Genomic DNA, 25,378 nt, shown 5'->3' with positions numbered 1-25,378 from the left:
GGCCTAGAAGAGGAGCAGGAAGGAAGATTTCTAAAAGGTCATCAAACATGGCCTCAAAGGCACCCATCCCATACAGCAAGGCCTCACATCCACAGCTTTATAAAAAAGAACTCCACCCAGCCAGGAATTTCTGTAGCTAATAAATATTATGAGTACCCCAAAGCATCTTCATATATTAAGGATGACTGAGCATATAACTCCTATGTGAACTTATTGATTCCCTGGCATACTCAGTCTCTAGCCTATTTGGAAACTAAAAATGTGCCAAATAAATGCCAGAGTGGTGTCCATTTTCAAGACAGGCAAGACAACAAACTGGTGATATCCCCTTGACTTTGGCTTGGTATAGAAGAAGCGCCCGGCTCAATATTCCAAGGTCACAAATCCTGACATGCAGGGGGGGTTTGTAGCAATGTTCTTCTTCATCTTCCAGATCCTCTTACTCATAATGATCATGATGAACCTAAAGAATCACGCCTTTTGTAGCAATCATCAAAATTCTGTGCAATCTCAATTCAGTAACACTTTATAAAAGCTCACTTTAAGAGTATGAATTCTATTGACCAAGCATTTTAAATATTTTACTGAGGCTGAAATTTCCTGATCAGAACTGGTAATACAATGACTACTTTTAATGATGATTGTTGGGTACTGCCTAGCAAGCTAAATGATATACAGCAGGCAATGTGGCCTACTGGATATAGTACTGGAGTCAAGAAATCCTGGGTTCAAATTCTGCCTCTGACATTTATTAGCTAAGTGACCATGAGTGATCAAATTAACCTCTTTGAGCCTTGGTTTCCTCATCTGCAAAATAGGGATAATAATTAAATGTGATACTATATATCAAGTGTTTTGTAGGCTTTAAAGTACCATATGAACTTCAAGTATTGTTATTATTACTATTACAAGCAATACACAAGCCAAGGTTCCTACTTTTAGACACATAACAGGAAGATATTTGAAAAAAAATAGTTTGAATCATGCATACAAGTGAGCCCTAACAGAAAAAGCTTTTTGTAAACATTAACAGTGTGTGAAACGTCCGCTCCAACCTAGCCTCAGATGACCTAAATGCATATTTGCCTGTCCTAATTATAAACAGCCCAGGGTCCGAAGCATAGGCAGCTTTCCAGTGAGTACAACAGCTGCATTCCTGTCTTGGCCAAGAAGACAAAGGCCAATGAATGAGGTGTGGGGCTTGGGAAACAACCCTACGAAGCAAAAGCAGCCGTTACATGACGGGAGACAACCTGTGCCTGTGCCCATTAATCCAGGTCACCAACTGAGTCCAGGATCCCCAAACACTTAAAAGCTCTCATTGTCAAATAAATTTAATATTCATCATGTGGCAAAGAATGATTCTTGAAATTAATTAAAATGTGAATAGTTATTAAGTAAATTCAGTTAATTATATTGTACTCAGTGTTAAACTTAAAAAAAAAATTTTTTTAAATGAAAATGAGAAACAACCATTCTTTAAGCTGTGCTGTCTACAGTGAAGCCACTAGGAATGAGGCTCTCCTTCCTCTGCTTCTAAACTCCAGGCTGTCACTAAGCCTTTGTGGAAAGCTCCCATTTGTGCCACAAGAGAAAAGAGCAGGAGATCTAAGGTTACATCAGGTTTCACCACTGATCAGTGGCTTTATTTTTCAGGGACTAGCTAAACAGAATTTAATCACACTGATCTCCCTAACTGAAGTAATATGAGGGGAAGATTCATGAATGATTGAAATACTGTTTTCAAAAGACAAGAGGATCTACTTCAAATGCTAAATTTCCATTAGAGCACATTGCAATGAGCAGACACAGGAGATGGTACAGTGCTTTAAAGATATCAACTCAGAGCTCCGCATAGATCCTTTTGGAGAGAAGAGTCATCTGGACTTCAAAATATAAAAATTAAGCCTGATTGTAGCTCTTAGAAAAAAGCTGGTTTCATCTGGAGGATCTGGTCTTCACATTTCCCTCTGGGCTACTTCACTTCCAAAGTGCCTTATCTTCTGCTATAGTCACCAGATGTTCTGGGAAGCCAATTTGGAGACAGCCTCCTTATAATGATTTAATTTGGGAAAGTTCAGTGTTCTGAGGATGACAGAAGAGTGAGAAGGAGCTGGCACCTCTCAATCCCTCCCAAAAAACCCTCAGAGAAATGCTGAAAACAAACAAAATCTCTACAAACAACAAGATAAATGAAATTCATCTTATAGACAGGGAGGAAATCAAAGAAATTCTGGTACAACTGAAATATTCTACACTAGATAAGAGGTTCTATTTGAAGGCAGGAGATGGGTATTTACACTCTAATCATCTTTCGTAGGAAATTTGTTTATCAAGTACCTACTGTGTGTGTAAGGCACAAAGGGGAATTGGGGAAACAAAGACAAATGAAAAACAGGCCCTACAGTCAAGGAACTGATATTGTCCTAGAAGGTTCCAGTTTGTAAAGAGGAACACACTCACCCCCTCCCTCACTCCCGCCTCTCCCATACCCACAGACGATAACTTGAGAAGATAGGGGAGGAAGCACTAACCGCTGGGGGAATCGAGAAAGGCCTCCCTTGGGAAGCAGCACACGAGACCAAACCTGATTGAGGCACACTGGGTATGTGCAGAAGTGGCAGTGAGGAAGGCATGCATTCCAGGCATTCAAGACAGCCTGTACCAAGTCATGGAGGCAGGAGACTTAATGTAAGGCTCAGGCAACAGCAAGCATCTAGTTTGGTTGGAATGCAGACTACAAGGAGGGAAGAAATATGTACTAAGCCTGGAAGGGTAGGCTGGGGAAAGATTGTGAAGGGCTTTAAGTGCTAGACGAGGAGTACACACTAACCTCATCCAAAGGGAAAGTGGAAAACCCCCATCAGAGGGACAGAAGAACTTACTTCAGACCCAAGTAGTTTTCTAGCAAAGACTTCTCAGAGCCTCAGTTTCCTCATCTATAAGATGAGGATAACTTGCATTCCCTACCTCATAGGATTACTGTGAGGTAGGGAATGCAAATGGCTCACGGTGGGCAGGCTGCAACACATCATGCAGAATTAAACAGGAGAAGCAATGTTAGGATCATCAAGATGTATGACCAGAAAAAACAGCACTCGGGGTACAAATACAAGCAAAGAGATAGAGAATTCCTGTCTTCAAGGAACTTATGTTCTAATGAGGAAAGATGACGCAGAGAAGAGAGCTGAAAAGGGGGGAAGGGGTTTGGGGAGGGCATGATTTTGAAGTCCAGAAAGTCAGGACCAGGAATAGGGTCAGGAAGGAATGAAGGCAGAATTAGTCCAGTGAGATCCATCAAAGCACCTCATAGGTTTGACATGAGGAAAGTAGTTTGTAAATTGCAAAGTGCTACATCAAAGTAAGAGCTACTATTGTTGTTGGACTGATAACTATACATTCTCTTCCATTTTGCCTTATTTGGAATCCTCTGGGATTAGGAGCCCATTTCAACGGGCATCTAATTACTTTAATAGTAGGCAAATCCTTAGCTTTTTTCCTTACCCACACAGAATAAGCCAAATGAGGTTAAATTGAGTCAGGTGAAAAACTTGTTCAATGTCATCTCAGACAACTCTGTGGCCAGGTACATTGCTGAGATGGAAAGAAGGCCCCACAAAACCACACAGTTCTCCTCCCTCCTTGCAGTATGGTGATGTAGCCTCAAAGTCCCAGCAGGAACACCAGTCACCTATACACTTCATCTCTCGTTTGTGGGCATGGCTGATAGAATTCTTTAGAAAGTCCTCACCTGTTCAGAGCAGGACCTGTCAACAACAGGCTGACTGGCTGGAGATACCAAAGACTCCACAGCTTCTAGCTCTTGTTGGTAAAAGGTTTGCACTTTGTTCTCAACAAGGAAGTCTTGGATTTTTTTACTCAGCAAACTTGTTTGACTAGAAAGGTCCAGGGTACCTGGATTGCTACATTGAGAGAACTGAGTTTTAGAAAATTGCAGGAAAACACCAAGAGTATCTTGCACATCTCTCTTATGCTTTTTCTATAGAACATGTGCATTCCAGAAATATGTGTATATGTACATTGCATATATGTGTGCCTACGTACATATGGGTTTTTTAAAAAAATCAATAAAAGCAGAGTACTTTAATATAACATACAATACGATTAGCTCCATAAAATGAGCAACTGGAAATGAAGGGATTCCAACCAAGATCTGAGTATCAGGAACGAGTTCCTGAAACAACTTTGAAGCTACCCTAATAAAAGCATTATTTCCCTCTTGAAAGCTCAAAAGTAGCTCCTAAACTTGCAATTTAGTGATTCCTGTGAAAAGTGATATGTCTTGATATTCATTACTCCTGATATGTAAATATCAAGAGGCAGTGTGATACAGTAGGTAGAGAGCTGGTCTTAGAGTCTGGAAAACCTGAGTTTAAATCTCCCCTCTAGCCTCCTGGCCATGTGAGCCTGGGCAAGTCACTTAACCTCTAAGTACCTGAGGACACTCTCTTAGACCTGCCATTGCAGAGAAAGTGCTAACCTACACTGGGATCATGAAGAGGCATGACTGAAAAACGATTGAACAACAACAAATTTTTAAACTTTATGACCAATTCTCTTAAGTACTAACAAATATAGCTTAAAAAATTTTATTTTTATAATTGATATCTTTTGTTTCTATACCTCGGGGTTGGTTTTTTTTTTTGTATATATATCCCTTGCCCCTTGCCTACCCATTGTAGTGGGTAGTGTCGTTTCTTTTTTAAAAAAAGTTTTTAAAAATAAAGAGAAAAAAGCAGGTCAGCAAAAACATTCAATACATCCATCATGTCTGACAGCATATAAGCTATTTCACACCCCATGGTCCTTCACCTCTTGAAAGAGGTAAGCAAAGTACCTTTTCTCAACTATTCTCTAGCGTTTCGCTATAATTATACAGTTGAACTAAAATTGCTGTGCACATTTTAAACAATGATTAGCAACCGCTTACCTTACTGTCTCTTCTTTTACTACTGTAACATTTGAGAAAGGCTGGTCATAAACTTTTCTATAGATATCTGGAAGCTCCAACATTCTTGCAATCTGAACATTCCACACTGGATCATCCACTTTATCTATCAGGAGATGGAAAAATGCCATAGCAGTTACACGGAAGCCTATTCTCCCCCATGTCAAAGGCACTACTTCGAGCAACAATAAATGAGGTCCTCAGTGGCTCTCCTAGTGTATCACACTAGGGGATCATTAATGCTGAGGCACACTAAAATGGTTCCCAAGTGGTTTCCATGAGGGAATACAATTCCTCTATTACCTGACTACCAGGGGAATGCTCTGGGACAGGGAAGAAGACCACAACAGAATTATGATTGTCAGCAAATCCTTGTAAGCAGTTTTCTCCCTCCTCCCTCTCTCCCTTCCTTCTTCTTTCCTTCCATCCTTTGGGTCTCCCTATCTCACCTAGGCTGGAAATGCAGGGGCTACTCACAAGCTTGATCCCACTGACTGACACAGGAGCTTCATCTTGTTCTTTTTCCTTCCTGGGCCAGTTTGCCCCTCTTTACAAAACCTGGTAGTACTCCTCTCCTGGGAACTCATCCTGTTAATGCAGGACTTACCAAAGATACCTGATCGCCTTAGCCCACTGCAGCTCAGAACTCCTGACCTCAAGAGAACTGCCAGTCTCAGCCTCCACAGCAGGAGAGATTACAGGCATGCCCCACTATGCCCTTCAAAAAGCGCTTTCCACCTTTGAGATTTCCAAGGAAACAACTACTGGAGTAATGCAAAAGGTGTCCCACATATAACCTTAAGCTATCGAGCTTCTGATTGACCAACTTCCTTCTAAATGAACTGAGTTAACAGTATACAGCAAGGCTTCCTTAATCTCGATACACTCTACAAGTTAATAAATATAATATAAATTACAAATTTATACTTTATAATTTATATTATAAACATATACTATAAATTAATATACTCTACAAATGCGAAGTGAATATCTAAGAACTATTCAAATCCAAATCTCAAAGCATGTGCAGTTATACATTAGATATGACCAAAGCCAGGCACTGTGCCTCGAGGACTGGTCTTGGAGTCAGGAAGACCCAGGTTCAGGTCCTGCCTCTGACCCATATTAGCTGTGTGATCAAGGGCAAATCTTTTAACCTCTCAGAGCCACAGGCAATGCTGACTAGAAGTTATACACCTACATTCATGGGGAGAATTTCCACACTGAGAATTCTCTATGTGGATTAAATCACAGGTTGAGCTCCCAATGTCAATATTATTACCAAAAACTAAGAATAATGCAAACTCCTATCAGTCTATTATCATCCTTAAAGATTAAATGAAGAAATAATGTCCTTCTGTAGAAATTTTGAGTAACTTAAATTGTAGTCAATTTAAGCTGCAAATATTTTCTTTTTTTCTGAAAGAAGATTTCTAAACACTTCCATTTTAACCAAAAGAGCCACTGCTTACAGTAAGTCGAAGCATGGATCTCTCGTTGCTCTCTGTAGACACGGACATATCCTCTCATTCGAACAACATCCCCAATTTCCAATTTAGTTTTCTTATCTCTGGTTTCTTGCAGTTTCCTAAACAGTGAGGGTAAACTCTGTCCACCAGCCATACTGGAGCAAACTTTAGCCATAAGAAGAAAAAAAAAAGAGAGACAAACAAAATAATCTTCATGTATTCAAGGCCAACTCCCCCTACCCCCCCAAGAAAAGTAGAAATGGGGACAGGGAGGGGAGGAAGAGAATTTGGAACTCAAAACTTTTAAAAAAAGTTAAAAAATTAAATATATTTTATATATATATACACACATATATATACACACACACTTTAAAAGGGAGAATAAATATAAAGAAGTAAATATATTTACATTTGTTTTAAATATTAAATGTCTTTATAATAAATAAATATAAATACAAAATACTATGCCATCCTTTTTATGAGATACTATGTGGCATGTTTGCATGAGATTTATGTATTTAGTCTACAGTAATTTTGTTATATATTCTATTGCTTTACATGCTAAGTATTCTGCTTATATATGTCCTCATGCTTGCTGCATGACATTCTAATGTTGTTCACATGAGCTATGTTTAATTTAGATTGCTGTCTGTGACCATCCTGGTGCAGGCACTTATCATCTCTCACTCAGATTACTGCAATGGCCTCCAAATTGGTCTTCCTGCCTCAAATCTCTCCCCACTGCAAGACATCCTCCACACAGATGTCAAAGTGACTTTGTGAAGGTACAGATCTGACCATGTTACCCTCCTAGCCAATAAGTTCCAGCAGCTCTCTATTACATTTGGATGAAATATAAGCTTCATATTAAAGAAAAGTAGGAGCATAATCATTCAATCAGTCAATAAGCATTTATTAAAGTCTGGTGCCTAGGATATGCCAGATGCTGTGCTAGTGATAAAAAGACAAAAGTGAAACAGTCCCTGCCTTTGAGGAGCTTACAGTCAATCTAGTTGAGGGCTGGGGAATGACAGCAACATATATATCTACAGGCATATACAGAACACAAAATAGGCACAAGACAAAAAAGTCACTAGAAGTTGAGGGGATCAGGAAATATTTTATGTGGACAGTAATGCTTGAGCGGATTCTTGTAGGAAAATAAGGAACTCTAAGAAAATGAGGTGAAAAGGGAGAGCATTCCCGGAATGGAGGACAGACAGCACAAAGGCACAACAATGACAGATGGAGTGTTGAGTACAAAAAACAGAGAAGGCCAATTTCTCTAGAGGTGACTGCGCAGGAAGGGGAGCACTTTCCAGTGAGGCTAGAAAGATAGCTTGGGACCAGGCTGTGAAGGGCTTTAAATTCCAAGCAGAGGACTTCATAGGTTATCTCACAGACAAAAAGAAGCTATTGGAGTTGGTTGAGACAGATCTTTGCCTAAGATCAATCTTGCAGCAGTATGGAAGAAGGAATGAGAAGAGAAAATATCAGAGGCAGGAACACCAGATGGAAAGCTAATAGTCTTCACTCTAGGCAAAAGGTGGTAAGGGCCTGAACTAAGGTGATGGCACATAACTGAAGTAAAAAGGAACTGGGGGAGTGAGGGAGAGAAAGAGAAATGGCTATTTCTAGGCCAAGGGCTTTTTCTCCAGGATTCAATCACTCCCTACGTGGACCTGTAACTGGGGAGGTGTTTACCCATCACTGCAACTAGCTCACTCCAGTACTAGGACTCCCAAATGAGGGCAGTATAAGGCCAGGTAAGGGAAAGTGAAGCCATGTGGAACCAGGCATGGGACTGCAGCCAAGGTGCCCACACTTGTCCTTAATATTTTCTGAAAAGCTCAGCATATCCTACCACCTCCCATGAGGGACTGAGGTATCCCCTTCTCGTTGTGTTGAGGAGACAAAAGCAGGGAAGGAAAAGCTGGAAGGAAAATCCTCTCATATTTTGCTTTAGATAGAAGGGGAATGAAGAGGTACTGGACTCAAATTGAAACCTGTAGGTTGGGAGAAAGGTTTTTAGGGTAGTATGAGAGTATTTTCTGGTTTCATTTTTTTCTCATTGTTCACTTCGCATTTCTATTTTAAGTATATTGTTCTTTTGTTACATTACTATCATGCTGTGTGTAACTGGCTGGTGAGATTCAGGGGAAAATTCAGGCATTCAGGAATAGCAGAATTGGGCAGTCAAAACCAGTTCCAGGGACCGGTAACTTGTGAAATCTTACATGGGTAACACTAGGATGCTGTATGTGAAAAAGAAAAGAGCCCAACGCAGTAAATATTAAACTGCAAACTGTTTAAACATATTCAATTTTCCTCCTCTTGGCTAACATTCACATAGATGTTTTTAAATAGCTGTCATTAATGTTATTCATTTCAAGTCAATGGCACTGTAGCTTAATTCATGGGTAATTTGTATATATTTGCTGATGACAAAGAAGGGGAAGCTAAGAAGGGGTCCATCAATTGAGGAACAGCTGAACTAATTTTGGCATATGAAAACTACTGTGCAGTAAGAAATGACAAACGGGAAAAAAAAAGAAATGACAAAAGGGGCAGCAGTTTCAGAGAAACTTGTATGAATGGATGCAGAATGAACTGAACAGAACCCAGAGAACAATTTATGACACTATTAAATAATAATAACTACTAATAATGGCACTATTAAAAAAAACTTTGAAAGATTTAAGGATTCTTTTTTTTTTCTTGGTGAGGCAATCAGGGTTAAGTGACTTGCCTGGGGTCACACAGCTAGTAAGTGTCAAGTGTCTGAGGCCGGATTTGAACTCTGGTCCTCCTGACTCCAAGGCTGGAGTTCCATCTACTTCACCACCTAGCTGTCCCCGGTTTAAGGATTCTGATCAATGCAATGATCAACCATAATTTCAGATGACTAACAATAAAGCATGCTACCCACCCCCTAAGAGAGACGATAGATTCAGGAGGCAGAATGAAACATCTATTTTTTGGATGTGGTCAATGTGGGAATTTGTTTTGCTTAACTAGAAATATTTGTTACATCTACCTACCCACTACCACCATGGGGGTGAGTAAGAGAGAAGGAAAATTGATATTTGGTCATTAAAAATTAATTTAATTATAAAAATACACACTTGCTGTCTAATGTAATATCATGAGAAAAAAGTGAGTTTCGAGTCAAAAGTGGGTCCATAGCTTTTCCTTTTTAGTGTCTATATGTAAAACCCTGACAGGTCTGCCCAAGGCAAGAAGGGGAATGAATGTCTATAGGAAACAAGTGAATCCAGAGGCGGTGACTGTCCTAGTGCTTCAGGCAGGGCAGTGAAGGGAGCCAGATAAGGGAGCAGAGTTGGTTTATCTTGGATTAAAATGGACCCTATTTTGTGGGAAGAATGCATGCAGTGAGAATCTGTGAGAAGCGCAGTGCAGCTGCAGCTCTCAGTGTTTGGTCTTGGCTCTCCTCCCCCTTGTGTCACCATTGTGCTCCATGAGACTGTCCCTGGTGTCTGCTGGTCCAGGGTGACGGCTCACGCTCTCCCTGATGGCCCCAGAGAAAGCCTCTGAAACAGAAATGAGGACTTAAATGATGAAGCTTGGGAGCCCTATGAATTATACTAGCTAAGCGACTTGCAGATTTCTCAGTCAGAGAGAAGGGTAAGCACTGAGTACAAGTAACAACTGCAGTTGGGTTCCCCTGTCACTCTGAATGGTCTAGATGAGGGGTGGAGAGGGCAGGAAATTGCAGCCATTACCAGCTCAGTTCAGCAGGGACACACTGTTACAGCCTACACTGAATGCCCCTCCCATACCAGCTGCTCCAAATGAGCATCTGATTATATCCCTGTCCATTTCCTGGTGACAGCATAAGACATTTGCCTTCCTTGGGCAATGTCAGAAAGGCTACAAACCCAGCCTTTGCAACTGATAAAGCACAAACTGCTTTTGTTACTGAGAAACTGGGAGGGATTGTATTTGACAGATCGGTGCCCTTGAGGGAAGAGGGCCGCTCTCTCTTCCGGGACCATCAAAATCTTGAGGCAGAGTTCTGGACAACGTCTGAATTTGGGATACTGCAGTTTCCATGCTGATATAAGGTGGGCAGTTGCACTACTGTTCACACAAATTAACAAGTTTCACCAACTTACAGCCACTTGAGGATAAGCAAAAGTGGTACTAAGACATTTTTTAAGGAGGGGTTAATTGGGTCAGAGCAAAAGCAGAATTGTAGAGGTAGATAAGCACTGAGATGCATTTGGACCCTTTCTCCTCCTGCCCGAGTGGCAGGGGACCACAGCAGAATATTGCATACACTGTCAGATGTGGTCACTGTATGGGGTGTTTTAGCTCGATTTTTTTCTTTGTTACACGGGAAGGTTAGACTTTGGCAAATGGTCAAGAGTGCACATATTTCCAGAAATGGCCGGGATGTAAAAACAAAAGGCATCAATACAACATTGCTTTTAATAAAGGAATTTTTTTTTAAGGTAGGGCATCCCTCTCCAGATAATTTGGCATGTCTGATGGGCTTATCTGTCTAGCTCCCTACTGAACCTCCAGATTGAAATTATAAAATTTTGTTTTGGCTTTTAAAGCCCATAGTCACCTGATTCTTTTCTACTTTTTCAATCATCTTATATCTTACTCTTCTCCAAATACTGTGGTCCAGAGGCACTGGTCTCCTAACTGTTCCTTGCACATGACACACAATCTCTAAACTCCAAGCATTTTTAATGGCTGTCAGCTGTCTCTGTATCTGAAACTCTCCCTCCTCACTTCTCTGGCTTTCTTCAAGTCTCAGCTAAGGCCTCACCTTCTGCAAGAGCCGCTTTTTCTGGTCTTGCTTAATCTTAGTGCCTTCCCTCTGAGGCTCCCCCAATATTTCCCTTTCTCTCTCTCTCTCTTTCTCTCTTCCCCAACCCCCACACATATAAAGGCCTATATAGATATATATATCTATATAGGTACATATAAACACATATGTATATACATATATAGAGATGAGAATACAGACATATCTATCTATGACAGGGTTTACAGTTTATACATAGTTTTTTGCATCTTTTCTTCTCCATCACACCATGAGCTTCTTGAGAGCAGACACTGGTTTTATCTTTCTTTGTACTCTCAGCATGCAGCATACTGCCTGGTGCACAGTACTGCTCTCACTCTTCATGACCTTGTATGAGGTTTTCTTGGCAAAGATACTGGAGCGATTTGCCATTTCCTTCTCCAGTGGATTAAGGCAAACAGAGATTAAGTGACTTTCTCAAGGGCACACAGTTAACAAGTGTCTGAGGCTGGATTTTAACTCAGGTCTAGCTAACTTCAGGCCCAGAGCTCTATCCACTGACCTACCTAACCGCCTCCACTAAGTAAGCACTATTTAACAAATATTTCTTGACTTGATAAACAGAAATACCAGAAGAGGAGTTGAATTTAGGCCTAAGAAAAATGAGAATACAGACAGTCAAGAAAGCCCATATAGCAAAGGGCTGGATGATGCACAGTTTGGCACTTAAATAATATTTTTAATTAAATGCTTAAAAAATAAAAATCTCTCTTCCTTTCTCCCTATTTGTCAAGATTTTTTTCTCAGATTCCTTTCCTCATACCAACTTAAAATAGCTCACATTTACACAGTCCTTTAGAAAGCAAGGTTGTACACCTTCATAGCCTGTGGTAACTTGAATTTCCTTGTGTGTTTATATATTTTACTTATTGTAGGTAGGCAAGGCAGCATGGTGAAGTGGAGAATGAACTGGCTTCAAAGCTGGGAGAATCTGTGTTCCTTATGGAATAATTTAATTTTATTATACCTGGTCATCAGAAATAGGGTCTTCTTCCCTGGACCCCAAGAGAAGGAATCGTAAGTGTTATGAAATAGTTTAACAAGATGTGGAGTCAAAATAGGCAACATTGGAAAGAATATTCACGTTAATACTGATTTCAATAAAATACGACGTGAATTACGGATAAAAGGTATTTCTTCCCTAAACTGTTACTCAAAGTTATCCCAACACATTTAATAAAATAATGATTCCTTAAACAGTATTATCGTTAAGTCTTATCTGTCACCTATAGAAGTCACAATAGTTTGAATTGATTCTAGTCTAATCCATGAGTCATCTGATTTTTAACCCAACACAAAATAGTTTCAATAAATGTCCCTTTCCAGAAAAGATGTTTTTTGATCTAATGAGACACGGACTCTCTAATTTCTTAGATGCTGACCAGGGATTCCCAATCTGTGGACTCTGGATATCTAGGTACCCACTGAGCTATTCCCAGGGATCTGCAAATCTACAAATGGACAAGTAGGTCTCCACAGACTGAATACTGTGTTATATATCTATAGATTAGTATTCTTCAAAGCTATTTAGATGCTGATGAGTCATAAAATCAAGTCCATTTAAAAGCACTACTCAGTTCTTATTAGCTTTTTCTTCTACCCTCTCCTCCCTTCTTTCTCTTCATACTTTCTTTCTTTCCTTCCCTCCTTTCTTTTTTTTTTTCAGACATGAGAGACAACCAGTGGAGTGTTCCGTTCAAGAAACAACTGAAACAACTCCAACTAAACATATTTAAACAAGCTGCTGAAACAAAAAAAACAAAAAAAAAGAAAGAAATAGATAAAAGAATGGAAATTGATACAGACTAATACCATTTCCTAAGGAAGTTTAATAGCTGTGAATCAATCAATACACTGAGACCAAACAAGCCTAGAAACCATCTCTGTCAGGAAACAACTTCCTGCTAATAAGACACACTGCAGCTAAGGAAAATACCAATTCAAAATACAAATTCACCTGCAAAACCTTATGAAAGAATATGGTAGTAGAAGAGAATCGCTGCTTCTTAAAAACTCAAGAAAAAGTGGAGGAAGAGGAAAAAGCAAGTTTATAGAATGTTTGGTGAGAGACCTAAATAAACTACAGATTGGAGGCACTTGCTACACAGCAGGGTAGAAGTCATAGGATCTGAGTTCAAATGCCAGCTCTGCCATTATTATCTGTGAGACGTTGAAGAAAATTCCTTAACCTTCCTGGCTTGAGTTTTCTTATTTATAAAATGAAAGGGCTGGATCAGATGACCTCACCAGGTCGCTTCTGTCACTAAATCTATGATCCTATGATCCTGAAGGCATTTAAGGATAAAACTGGAAAATGGAAATGCTCTATTAATATTCAGATAAACTCTTTCCTTCATCAGTTACTGTGGAGAGAACATATTAGGACACTTAACATCACAGTCCCTGATGCGTTGTATGAAGAGGAGAATGTGGCACCAATGAAAACAAAGATGGGAAATTAGACCACATCATCTATAAAGAGGAGGTCCAAATAAGAGTTGACACAATTTGGGGGATTATTGGGACCAATTCTCAAGATATTTGATAAAAGGGAGGTTACTATGTACTTAGGAAAAAAACACAGGTCTAATTTCAAAAATAGAAAGTAACCAAGAAAAAACAACCATTAATCCATGTGCTTACATTTCAATTTCAATCCATTAAAATCTGCTTTATCTTCCTCCCACCCTAAATTGAGAATGAAAGAAAAACAAAATCCCTGTTACAAACATGTATATTTAAGCAAAACAAATTTACACATTGGCCACGTCTTAAAGGAAATATATATATATATATATATATATATATGTATATGTATTTATATATAAATACACATTCTGTAATCCAAGTCTTTCTACTCTCTATCAGGAGGTGAGCAGCATGTTTCATTATCAGTTCTCTGAAATCCATTGGTCATTACACTGATTAGTGTCTTTTAAAGCCATTTGTATCTACAATATTGTTGTCAATGTACAAATAGTTCTCCTGGTTCTGCACACTACACTCTGCATCAGTTTACACAAGTCTTCCCAGGTTTCTCTGAAACCATGCTCTTCATCATTTCTCACAGCACACTAGCATTTTGTCATGTCCTATACTACAACTCATTCAGCCATTTCCCAACTGATGAGCTTCCCCTCAGATTCCAATTCTTCACCACCTCAAAAAGAGCTATAATTTTTGTACATTCTTAGAGTTTGTTTTGCTTAGGGATAACCCCTCCCTTCATTTACTCTCCCTCACTTCTTCTCTTTTCCAGTTTCCCTATTGAGGAAAATGTATCCAACTGTCTGTGTATGTGTGTATTCTTTCCTTCTTTAACCAGTTCAGATAAGGATAATGTACAAGTGTCAGACACTCCACCCACCCTTTTCCTCCTTGTTTGTTGAAACTTCTACTTGCACAGCTAATTACGTGAAATAATTTTCCCTAATCTTCCTTTCCCTTCCCTTCCAAGGGTATTTCTCTTCTCCTCCCTTTCCATTCTTCTTTCAAGATCATTAAGACATAATAGAATAACTCCCAGACTTTATGATGACAGACTTTGGAGGGGGTTCACCATGTGCTTGTTTCTCCATCTCTACAAAATCTTTATCAGAATAATCAACATATTCATCAAGGGTATCCTAGATGAATGAATATGAAGGAAAAAGGCAGAATTTCCTAAGAGATGTTCTATAACAAACCACATTTTCACAATGACCCAACTGACTGAAAAGTACAAAGAATAAAAGACTCCACTGTGCTTACTGTTAGCTGACTATAAAAAAAGCATTTTCTTTGGCAGATCAAAATGCTTCCTTAAGACTCTCCTTCAACAAAGTGTCTACTGTAAATATGCCAAGACAGTAAAGATTTCTTGAAAAAATGTAACAATAGTGATAACTCTTAGAATCCTCTGATTATTACTATCAACTGAGGCATGGAACTTGTTTGTCTGCTTAGCAAAGGTGTTTGTCACTTTTGTCTTAGAGGACATGCAGCACGTAGCCCAAGTGAAAGGGACTGACCACCTCTATGTAATGAAGTTCCCCAAATGCTCTTCCTTACATATGACCTTGTGCAGATTGCATCAAGCCCTAGAACACTGTGAAGATGCCTAAATGAGAACCATAATCATTCAAAAGAGTTCTGTCTAACTGTGCACACAGGAAAAGCGTGTGAATGAAAATGAAGAACGCTGACTTTCCAGCAGTTCTACTGCAGTTGGATGGACAGCCCATGGAGATAGTCCATCAGTCTACATATACTGAACACTGCAGATAGATAATGAATTCATCCTGTATCTGATTGCAAGTAAGAGCACAGGGCTGGAATGCCAATGAGAAACCAAACTCATGTTTTCTTCTGAAATGAAAGATCATCTTTTTGATATCAATACTCTTCCAGTGATACTATATCTTCAAATCATTAAAGTGAGATGATTACACAAAGGACACTGGAGAGGCAGCAAATAAGCTGCAACACATACCATCAAATAACTTTTCAGTGAAGTGATATCAATAGTCGATAAACATTCATTAAGTACCTACTATGGAACAGGCATTGTGCTAAGTGTTGGAGATATAAATATGAAAAAGGAAGTCCTTGCCTTCAAGGGGCTTACATTCTAAGAGGGGAAGACAGCACATTAGAAGCTGAAAAGCTGGAGGGAAAGGTACCTAACATGGGGTCATAGTGAAAAAAATTAGAGAAGTCCCAAATCAGCATAGTCAGATGAGAAATGAAAAGATGTCTAAGCTGAGCTTCCTCCTTAAAAGGAAGTTTTAAAGTTCATGGCCTCACTCTCTAAACAGAGGGGCAGAGGTTAGTGATGAGATGGAGTACCAAGGCTGAAGGACTCTTGCACAATGATGAGGTTTTTCCAATAATGAGATTACTAGAAACGTTGGAGAAATCCCAGAGCAGTGCACTGAGGTAAGAAATAAAAAACAATGTGAATAATATCATCAGGGAGAAAACTACAGGACTAAAAAGGAAGGATGGTCAGCTTATCACAGAGCAAGAATGAGGATTAGTTGATGACAATCTGTATACTCCATTGGCATCAAACAATATCAAAATAGCTAAAACCCTCACTTGATCCACCCATGCCTGCTGGCTACTGTCCTACGTGTCTCCTACCCTTCATCACTAAAATTCTTGGGAAGGTTATCTATAATCAATGATGCCACTTCCTTTCCTCTCACTCTCTTTTCAATCCGTCTTCCGACTTTATCTTATCACTCACCGGGAATTGTCTTTGCTCCTCATGATCACTTCCTGGTTCTCCATCTACCACCATCACTTAGTAACCTCTCTTCCTCTGGAGGTCATTAAATCTATCTTCATCACCCAATCAAGTTTCTGATGGAAGCCATCTAATGGACCTCGTGCTATCAATCTTAAACAAGTTCAGTGTCTGGCTCACAGTCTTTCTCTTGTCCCCGGCTCCTGCCCTCATACTAGGAGACTTCAAATATATATTGATATTGCCTCAAACACTCTAGCCTCTTCATTTCTCAACTGAATTCTCATGACCTACTACTTTACCTTGCCTCAGCTATACACTGTGACAGTCACGCCCCTGATCTTGCCATCACCCACTAGTGTTCCACATCTATGTTCATGAACTCTGAAATTCCTTTATCTGATCACAATCTGTTGTCATCCTACCTCTCTCTCTGCCTTGCATTCCCTAACACTGTTCTTCATCCTCACTGGGACCTTCAGTCACTCAACCACTCAGTTCTTCATAGGCCATTGCCCTTTCACTGGTTACACTCTCCTCCCTTTCCCATCTGGATTCTTTAGTGAACCAGTTCAACTCCACACTTCCCTTTTCTCTCAAGTCTCTTGACCCCTTATCCTTTTTCTGCCCTTGTCCTGCCAAGATTCAGGATTGGATTACTCCCACCATCATTGCTTTCATTCCTATTCATGTGTTTCTGAACAAAGCTAGAGAAAATCATGGAACCAAGATGACTGAGTCCACGATAAATTTATATTACATAATCTCAACTGGACCCTCACTGTACTGAGGCAAACCTTTTACACCTCCTTAATTGTTTCACTATCCTACTCACCACAGCAGCTTTTCCCAAAGCTTTCCATTCCTCTACATCTTTCAAGGCTTCCCCTCCCCCAGCTCTCTTAGATGACAACTTTGCCTCACATTTCACTGAAAAAACTTAGACCATTTGCAGAGAGCTCCTCTGTCTCTCTTGCTTCTCATTGCACATCACTAAGATACTTACCACTATTTTCTCCTCCTTCACCCGTGTCTCAGATGAAGAAATGACCCTTTTCTGGTCAAGGTAAATTTCTCTACATGCATGAGTGGTCCCATTCCAACCTGTCTCCCCCAGCAGATTAGTGAATTCTCTACTATCTACAAAAATGACCATGTCTCCTCCATTCTCAAAAAAACTCCTCATTTGACCCATCCATACCTGCTAGCTATTGTCCTATATGCTGCCTCCCTTTCATGGCTAAACTCTTTGGGCACATATGTCTATAACCAATGGCTCAATTTCCTTTCCTCTCACTCTCTTAATGCTCTACATTAAGATGTAAAACTGAGGCAAAAACAGGTTAAGCGGCTTGTCCAGGCTTCTGACCTCATCATTCAACTAAAACTGCTCTCTCCAAAGTTACCAATGATCTCTTAATTGCCAAATAACAATCTTTCCTTTTTCTTTAAAAAATTTTTGCTTGTTTGTTTTAAGAGACAGCTCTCTGGGATAGGAGGAAATCTAGGTAATGTATAAACAAAATACACCAATAAAAATCTATTTTTTTAAAAAGTTATTTTCTAAACAATATTTTTAGATGCTTCTCAAAAGCTAATATTCTACCTACTTATAGATCACAGAATGCCTGGTATGTTATGTGGAGCACATAACAGATCAGAGATGTTGGTGTCATGCCAACTCATGACTTTGTAGAGTTTGACTACTGCTACCATGTAGATGAGTGACATTTCAAAACCTCTAGCTCAGCAACATGACCTCATGCTGAACTGGAATAGTTGTTCTGTCCCACTCAGTAACTGCCCTAAATAACAAAGACCCAGAACTGCTGGACTTTCATAGCATTCTGCTGGCATTCCCACTAGTGTTGATGGAAATGAGCCCCAAATGGATGGAAAGAAGAATCATGAGAATGTCGGTGAACAAACCTGATCGGTGACACTACACTACATTATCAGTTTTCGAGCAGCAGCAGAAGCTTTAAGTGTGTCACTGACAGCCTACAAAACCCAATGAACTCATCTGAAAATTCAGGCCTAAATACTCTTCTGATTCGTTTATAGAAATAAAATGTATTGGTTAAATCAAACGTGAATAAGCGTGGCAAATCAATGTCATCTTACCTGAAGATGACTTAGTATCTTGTGAGCTTTTCCAACAGATGCAGTTTATAACACCTGTACTGTCATCAACTACAAGAGAACATAAATACAGCAGATCAGAGATGGTGGCTTTTCTTGCATGGCAAGCATGTTATCATAATACTTTTGTGCTTTTGTCCGTGACAGTGAAAAAGGATAAATTATTTATATTACTTTTTTTCCCCAAGAGACAAATACCTTAATCTAGCGTAAAACATTTATTTAAACTCTTGGATCTCCAGACATTTCTCACCAGACCCCTAATAAAAACCACTTGTCTGCATGTCAAAATTTGTACACATTGTAAACATTCCTCTTTGAACTCTAATTTTTTGCATTCTAGAAAATCAGCTGCACAAATTGTGTATTTCCTGTACTCCACTAATCTTAGATACTCAATATTTTTGCCTCCCCAAAACAGTGTCCTTAGAAAATAACTGTCTATTTTAGTCTCGAGTGCTCATAGATAGATGAATTAGCTAAAACAAAATATACTGACAAAATTATTTATACCCTACACTGAAAAGACATCAGCCTGGAGTCTAGGGTTTTGTGCTGTCTTCTTATTATCATCATGGAAAGGGGCCTTGAGAAATCAAACGAAGCCCTTATACCTTAGTATCTCTTTGTGAGATATTTTCCACTTACTTTCACTTAATACAGAGAATGTGAGAATAAAAGTATTGCGAGCTCTTCAGATGAAAGACTACAGAAGAACAAAGTTTTGTTTTCATAGATAAATACATATATAATAATAACATTATTTTACATTTTTATACATAGATGCACACACAAACGTGCACATGGACACACATACTTCCATTTTACAAATTATAACAGTACTGGTCATGAAAATATTGTTGTGTTACAGGACCCTGTAGGTTCAATAGAAGAGAAGAGCTGGCATGAAGGGAGTAGGCAAGGCCTTTTGGGAAAAGACAGAGATCATCCGATGCTCCTGACATATCAGAAGGGAATAGCTGAAGAAGAGTATACCTCAAGACATTAGCCCAGGGCCTTCTCCAGGGCAGAATTTCTGCCTTAAAGTTACCTCAATCCTTGCAATTCGTGTTCAAGAGGTTCAAGCATCAACCCTGCCACTCCCCTAAACTAAACAGCCTGCAAGGTACTGTTCTGAGAAGGGTCAAAAGAGGATGGAAGAGAATACTTGGTCTACTGATCTGATTGCCTTATTTTTTTTCTTTTTTATTACAACCTTAAGAATAATCAAATAACAAATATTTCAATATTCAAAGAACAAAAAAAAAGACTGTTTATAAACCCATGAACATCTGGTACATGAATTTTATTTTTTTATATTCTTTTCTTTAAAAGAATTCTTTTCTTTTTAACTTCGAATTTAAGAATCATCAAAGAACAAAATATTTCAATATACAAAGAATAACAAAACGGAGGATCTACCTATGATCTTATCAGTGTGGAGGACTTCAGTGTGGAATGAGAGAAGGAAAAAAAGAAGCATTTATTAAAAGCCTATTTTGTGCCAGGCATTGTACTAAATACTTTACAAATATTATCTCATTTAATCCTCACAATAACCTTAGAAGGTAGGTGTTATTATTATCCCTATTTTATGGTTGATAAAACTGAGGCAAAGACAGGTTAAGTGGCTTGTCCAGGCTAAGACAGCTAGTAAGTGTCTGAAGCCAGCATTAAAGTCAGGTCCTCCTAACTCCAGGCCCAGTGCCACCTAGCTGACTTATTCCCAGGCAAAAAAAAAAAAAAGGGCCTGCTCTCAAGGGGCTAATGAGAGAGACAACATGCAAACAACCATATACAAACAAGATACAAACAAGATAGACTGCAGAGAATCAACAGAAGGAAGGCACCACTAGCATTATGTGGGATGAGGAAAGGCTTCTTGTAGGAATGATTTCAGCTGGGGCTTGAAGGTAGCCAGGGAGGCCAGGAGACAGAAATGGGACAGAAAGAATTCTAGGCATGATGGATAGCATTGAAATGCAAAGTCAGGGGATGGGAGTATCTTGATTGAGGAACAGCAAGAAGAATAATGTCACTGGAATGCAGAGTACATGGAGGAGGGGAGCATATGGTATAAGATGACTCAAAAGGGAGGAGGTAGGCAGGTTATGAAGAGATCTGAATGCCAGATAGAGGATTCTATACTCAATCTTGGATGTGACAGGGAGCCTGTGAAGTTTAAAGAATAGAAGGGTGACATGGTCAGATTTGTGCTTTATGAAGATCAATCTGACAGCTGAGTGGAGGATGGACTGGACTGGGAAGAGACTTAAGGCAGGGAGCCCAACCAACAGGCACTGTGATAGTCTAGACGTTAGGTGGTGGTACTGTCACAGGAGAGAAGGGAGTGTGTGGAAGAGGTCGAATCCAAAGGTCGAATCAACCAGACTTGGCAACTGATTGGATATTGAGGGTGAAAGAGTAAAGACCAGAGGTTAAGGTCATCCTCTCTGTAAGCCTGGATGACTGGGAGGATGATGTTGTCCTCAAAAGTAATCGTAAAGTTAGAAAACGGATAGGATTTCAGGGGGGAAGTTTTGGGAGCTAGGAGTTCAGTTTTGGATCTGTTGAGTAATCAGCTTGGTGGTGCAGTGGAGAGAGTGCTGGAGCTGGAGACAGTAAGACCTGGGTTCAAAACTGATCTCAGATATTTACCAGCTGTGTGATCCTGGGCAAGCCACTTAATTTCTGCCAGCCTCAGTTTCCCCATCTGTAAAACTGGGATAATAATAACACCAAGTTTTCAGGTTTGTTTTGAGAATAAAATGAGATAATATGTAAAAGTATTTTGCAAACCTAAAAGCACTATCCAAATGCTAACTCTTATTACTGTTATTACTAAGGACTTCTAGTTCAAGATATCTAATAGGTAGTTGGGGACATGAGAACAGAGGTTAGGAGAAAGGTTAAGGTTAGATAAAGAGATCTGGGAATCATCAGTATTGTTTGTTGTTCAGTCATTTCAGTCATGTCTGACTCTGTGACCCCATTTGGAGTTTTTATGGCAGAGATACTGGAGTGGTCTGCCATTTTCTTCTTCATATCATTTTGGAGATGAGGAAACTGAGGTGAACTGAAGCTAAGGGATTTGCCAAGTGTCTGAAACCAGATCTGAACTCAGGAAAATGAGTCTTCTTGACTCCACTCTACCCATTGCATTACTTAGTTACTTATCAATACAGAAAAGATAACTGAATTTATGGTTGCTGGTGAGTTTACCAAGCAAAATCATATAAAGGGAAAAGAAAAGAGAGCCCAGGACAGAGACCTGAGGACACCCATGGTTGGTGGGCATAACCTGGATGAAAATCTAGCAAAGGAGTGGGAGGAGGAGTATTCAGATAGGAAGGAGAACTAGGAGAGAAAAGTGTCATGAAAACCTAGTGAGAAAGGAATTTCAGGGAGAAGAGGGTGACTGACAAGGGCTACAGAGAGGTCAAGAAGGATGAGGACTAAGAGGTCATTAGATTTAGCAATTTAGATATCACTGGTATCTTTGGAAAGAACAGTTTTAATTGAATGATGAAGCCAGAAGCCAGACTGCAGAATTAAGAACAAGGTGTGAGAAAAGGAAGGAAACAACGGATTACAGATGTTTTAATAACACTCTTTGTTTTATGTTTTAAATTTTGCATCTCTATCACTACCCACCAACCGCCCCACACTCCCCTAATAGTTGTCCACTTGAAACAAATAAATAAATTCAAGCAAAACAAATCAACTCATTGACTACGTCTGAAAATGTTTGTATCATTCTGTGTGGCCTCATTGTCTTCTGAACTCTCTTACGAGCCAACTATAGGTGTTGGCTATAACATGGTAGGCCAGTGATTTTGTTTCAGGACAAACAGAAATCAGAGTGTGTTCAAATTAATTAAAAAAAAAAAACCTAAGCCTTTTCTTTTCTTTCCCTTTTATTCATGATTTTTACATGAACTCATTTGTGGAAGGACACGAGTTATTTTACTCCTGTGACACAGGAAACAATAGCAGATTGGCATGAGTCAATGTAGATAAAGCCAATCCAGATTGGGTGGGACAAATGTTTTAGGATTTTCCTACACGGTGACTAGAAAGAACAAAGATAATGATTGACAAACCAGGTTGAAGAAGCTGGGACAGAATTGGAATCTGAAAACAGGAGCACCTCTTTGTTGGTTAATACATTACTTTGGCCTCAACAATGATCTAAAATTGATACCATCAATCCAAACATTACTAAGCATCTAGACAAACTTTTATTGGTACTGGATCTACCTTGTGATTTGATCAGTGTGGGGGACTCCTGGTGTGGAAACTCTTTCATCAGAGCAGAGAAGCAACTCATTTGTAACTTATAGCCCTACAGAGCTGTCTGGAGCTCTGGGAGATGAATGGTCCTTGACAGTCACACAGTTAACGTACATTAAAGGCAGGACTTAAACCCAGGTCTTCCTAATTATAAAGCCAGTCCTCTAGTCACTATGCCACACTTCCAGCCACTTCATATCTAGTTCCTGCGTCTTTGCAATGCCTATCCCTTTGCCTGCAATGGTCTCCTTCCTCATCTCCTCCTCTTAATTTCTCCAGCTTCCTTCAAGACTCAGCTTAAACTCCACTTTTTACAAGAAATCTTTCTTGGTCCCCTCTAACTGCTAGTACCTTTCCCTTGGAGATTCTAATACCTACTCTTCATATATATGTATGTATGTATGTATGTATGTGTATATATGCACATATAAATATATGTGTGCATGTATATGTATGTGTGTATATATATATCTACATACATACATACATCTTCTAGGTATCTGGTTATTTACATGTTGTCTCTCCCGTTAGAACGTGAGCTCCTTGAGGGGAATGATTGTGTTTTTTGCTTTTCTTCGTATCCCTAGAGTTGAGCAAAGTGCCTAAACATAGTAAGTGCTTAGTCAATATCTATCAACTAAATTCTGTACCCAGAAAATACAGACTTTTATTATACCATCTGAAACTCTCTCAAGCTTTTAACTGGGGACAAGTTAAATTCTTGAAGCAAGAGGACATCTGCCTCCCAGGTTTCTTGGCCCCAGTAGAAGGTACTCTTTTAAGCTGTTTTGGCATGGTATTCAAGTCCACTAACGATCATGACAGAGGCCACAGACTAATACTTGCTTTTCGACTCTTCCCCCTAGACCTTTCTAAAGCCTTCTGGGGCCATTGCTGCTGAATAGGTTAGAGGGGGATAGATCACCATGGTACTACATAAGGCACTACTCTCTAGCTGATGCAATACCAGTTCCTTTCCAGGCCAGCCCTGGTCACCCTTTTGTTTTTAGCTGCGAGACAAGTCAAACAGTATGAACAGGAAACAGCCCAAGTACAGCTCCCAGTGAGTCAGGCCGACCAAAACTGAGGAAAGAACAGGGAGGGGCAGCCTGGCAGGTATTCATTCTAAAAGCTAAAATAAGTTCTCTGGACTGCAGAAACAGAAAGAGCTTTGACTCAGTCAGTGGGAGAGATTAGGCTTAGAAGTTATTTTCATTCTGAATTATTCCACTATTTCCAACATAGCCCTCAAAGGTTTCTTTCTCTTGGGGAACTCCCTCTCTGGGAAAGTTTATTCAAGCATAGTCAAACACTCCAAATCTTCCTTAGACCTAGATTTATTTTATGGGAGAGAAAATATCCTTGTTCAGGTTGCTGTTGTTTGCTTCTTTTAAAAATCAAAAGATTTGGCCTTCCAGCAGGTTGAATCTACAGAGAGAGGTATGGTATAATAGAAAGAACACTGGATTTGAAGTCAAAAGTCCTGCGTTCAAACTCTGGCTCTGTCAGTGACTCACTGTATGACCTTAAACAAATTCCTTAACTTCTCTGAGCCTCAGTTTCATCATCTGAAAAATGGATAAACTATCTCGACCATTGACCTCACACAGTAGTTATGAGGATTAAGAGAGAATGTCTGTAGCTTTCTATAAATGGTAGGTCTTAGGAGCAGCAGCAAAGTCAGGATCAACTAGCAAGGCTAAGGACAGAACTGGTACCCTAGTGCCCTCAATCAACTCGTCTTTAAAAAATAGCTACAAAACAAATATTACTGACCTTTCTTACGGACAAAAAAAAAGGGGGGGGGGGGAAATCAGATTACTTTAAAGAGAAAAATAACTTCAACGTGATCACAACTGCCAGAAAATGCCCACTACAGAAACACTGATGTCCTATTCTGTTTTTTCTAGGAGTTCCTGGAGGGGAAGGAATTGGCTCACGCTTCCCTTACTTCCTACAGCATACCTAACTCAGAACTGGGCACAAAGCAGGCCGTTAATAAAGGCTTGTCCAAATGAGCAAGCTGGTCAAAATGGAAAGGTCCAGTACCCTTTGTTCCTATAGGAACAGAGAAAACTCTGCACAAGAAAACCTCAGTAGGGAGCACCTGACAAGACCACCTATTCTAGAATACAAATAAAGACAACAAGAAAATACAAAGGGCTTGGGAAAAATTCTCAAAGCTCAAACCCTGTAAGTATAAACAATCTATAACTAGTAAATCTAATACATGTCAATGATACATGTGGTAATATTTCATCTTTTTTTAATTACGAAAAATATTATAAAAACTCTTAGGACCTGGCTCCTTCCATCTGTTCCCAGATAAAGCAAAATATGAACAGTATACTCCACACACACACACACACACACACACACACACACACACACACACACACACACACACACACACACACACACACACACACACACAC

At 39.6% G+C, this 25,378-nt stretch overlaps 1 protein-coding gene across 5 annotated transcripts in view; it reads right to left on the bottom strand.

Annotated features, from left to right (window-relative positions):
* Nucleotides 1-25,378, bottom strand: part of STN1 (STN1, CST complex subunit) — a 48,123-nt gene that overhangs the window by 17,955 nt on the left and 4,790 nt on the right. For 4 of the 5 annotated variants that reach the window (XM_027851413.1, XM_027851417.1, XM_027851414.1 and 1 more), the window contains exons 4-8: nucleotides 18,633-18,701; nucleotides 13,922-13,966; nucleotides 6,442-6,603; nucleotides 4,952-5,075; nucleotides 3,752-3,923 (exon numbers count right to left, since the gene is read on the bottom strand). In XM_027851413.1, the coding sequence (XP_027707214.1) occupies nucleotides 3,752-3,923; nucleotides 4,952-5,075; nucleotides 6,442-6,603; nucleotides 13,922-13,966; nucleotides 18,633-18,701 (572 nt within the window). The remainder of the gene's footprint in view (nucleotides 1-3,751; nucleotides 3,924-4,951; nucleotides 5,076-6,441; nucleotides 6,604-13,921; nucleotides 13,967-18,632; nucleotides 18,702-25,378) is intronic. The other variant, XM_027851416.1, reaches the window with a different exon arrangement.

The sequence above is a fragment of the Vombatus ursinus genome, unplaced genomic scaffold, assembly GCF_900497805.2.
Source record: "Vombatus ursinus unplaced genomic scaffold, bare-nosed wombat genome assembly UNPS02009205.1, whole genome shotgun sequence".
Lineage (NCBI taxonomy): Eukaryota > Metazoa > Chordata > Mammalia > Diprotodontia > Vombatidae > Vombatus > Vombatus ursinus.
The sequence above is the reverse complement of the archived record's forward strand: the minus strand, read 5'-3'. Positions and strand labels throughout refer to the sequence as shown.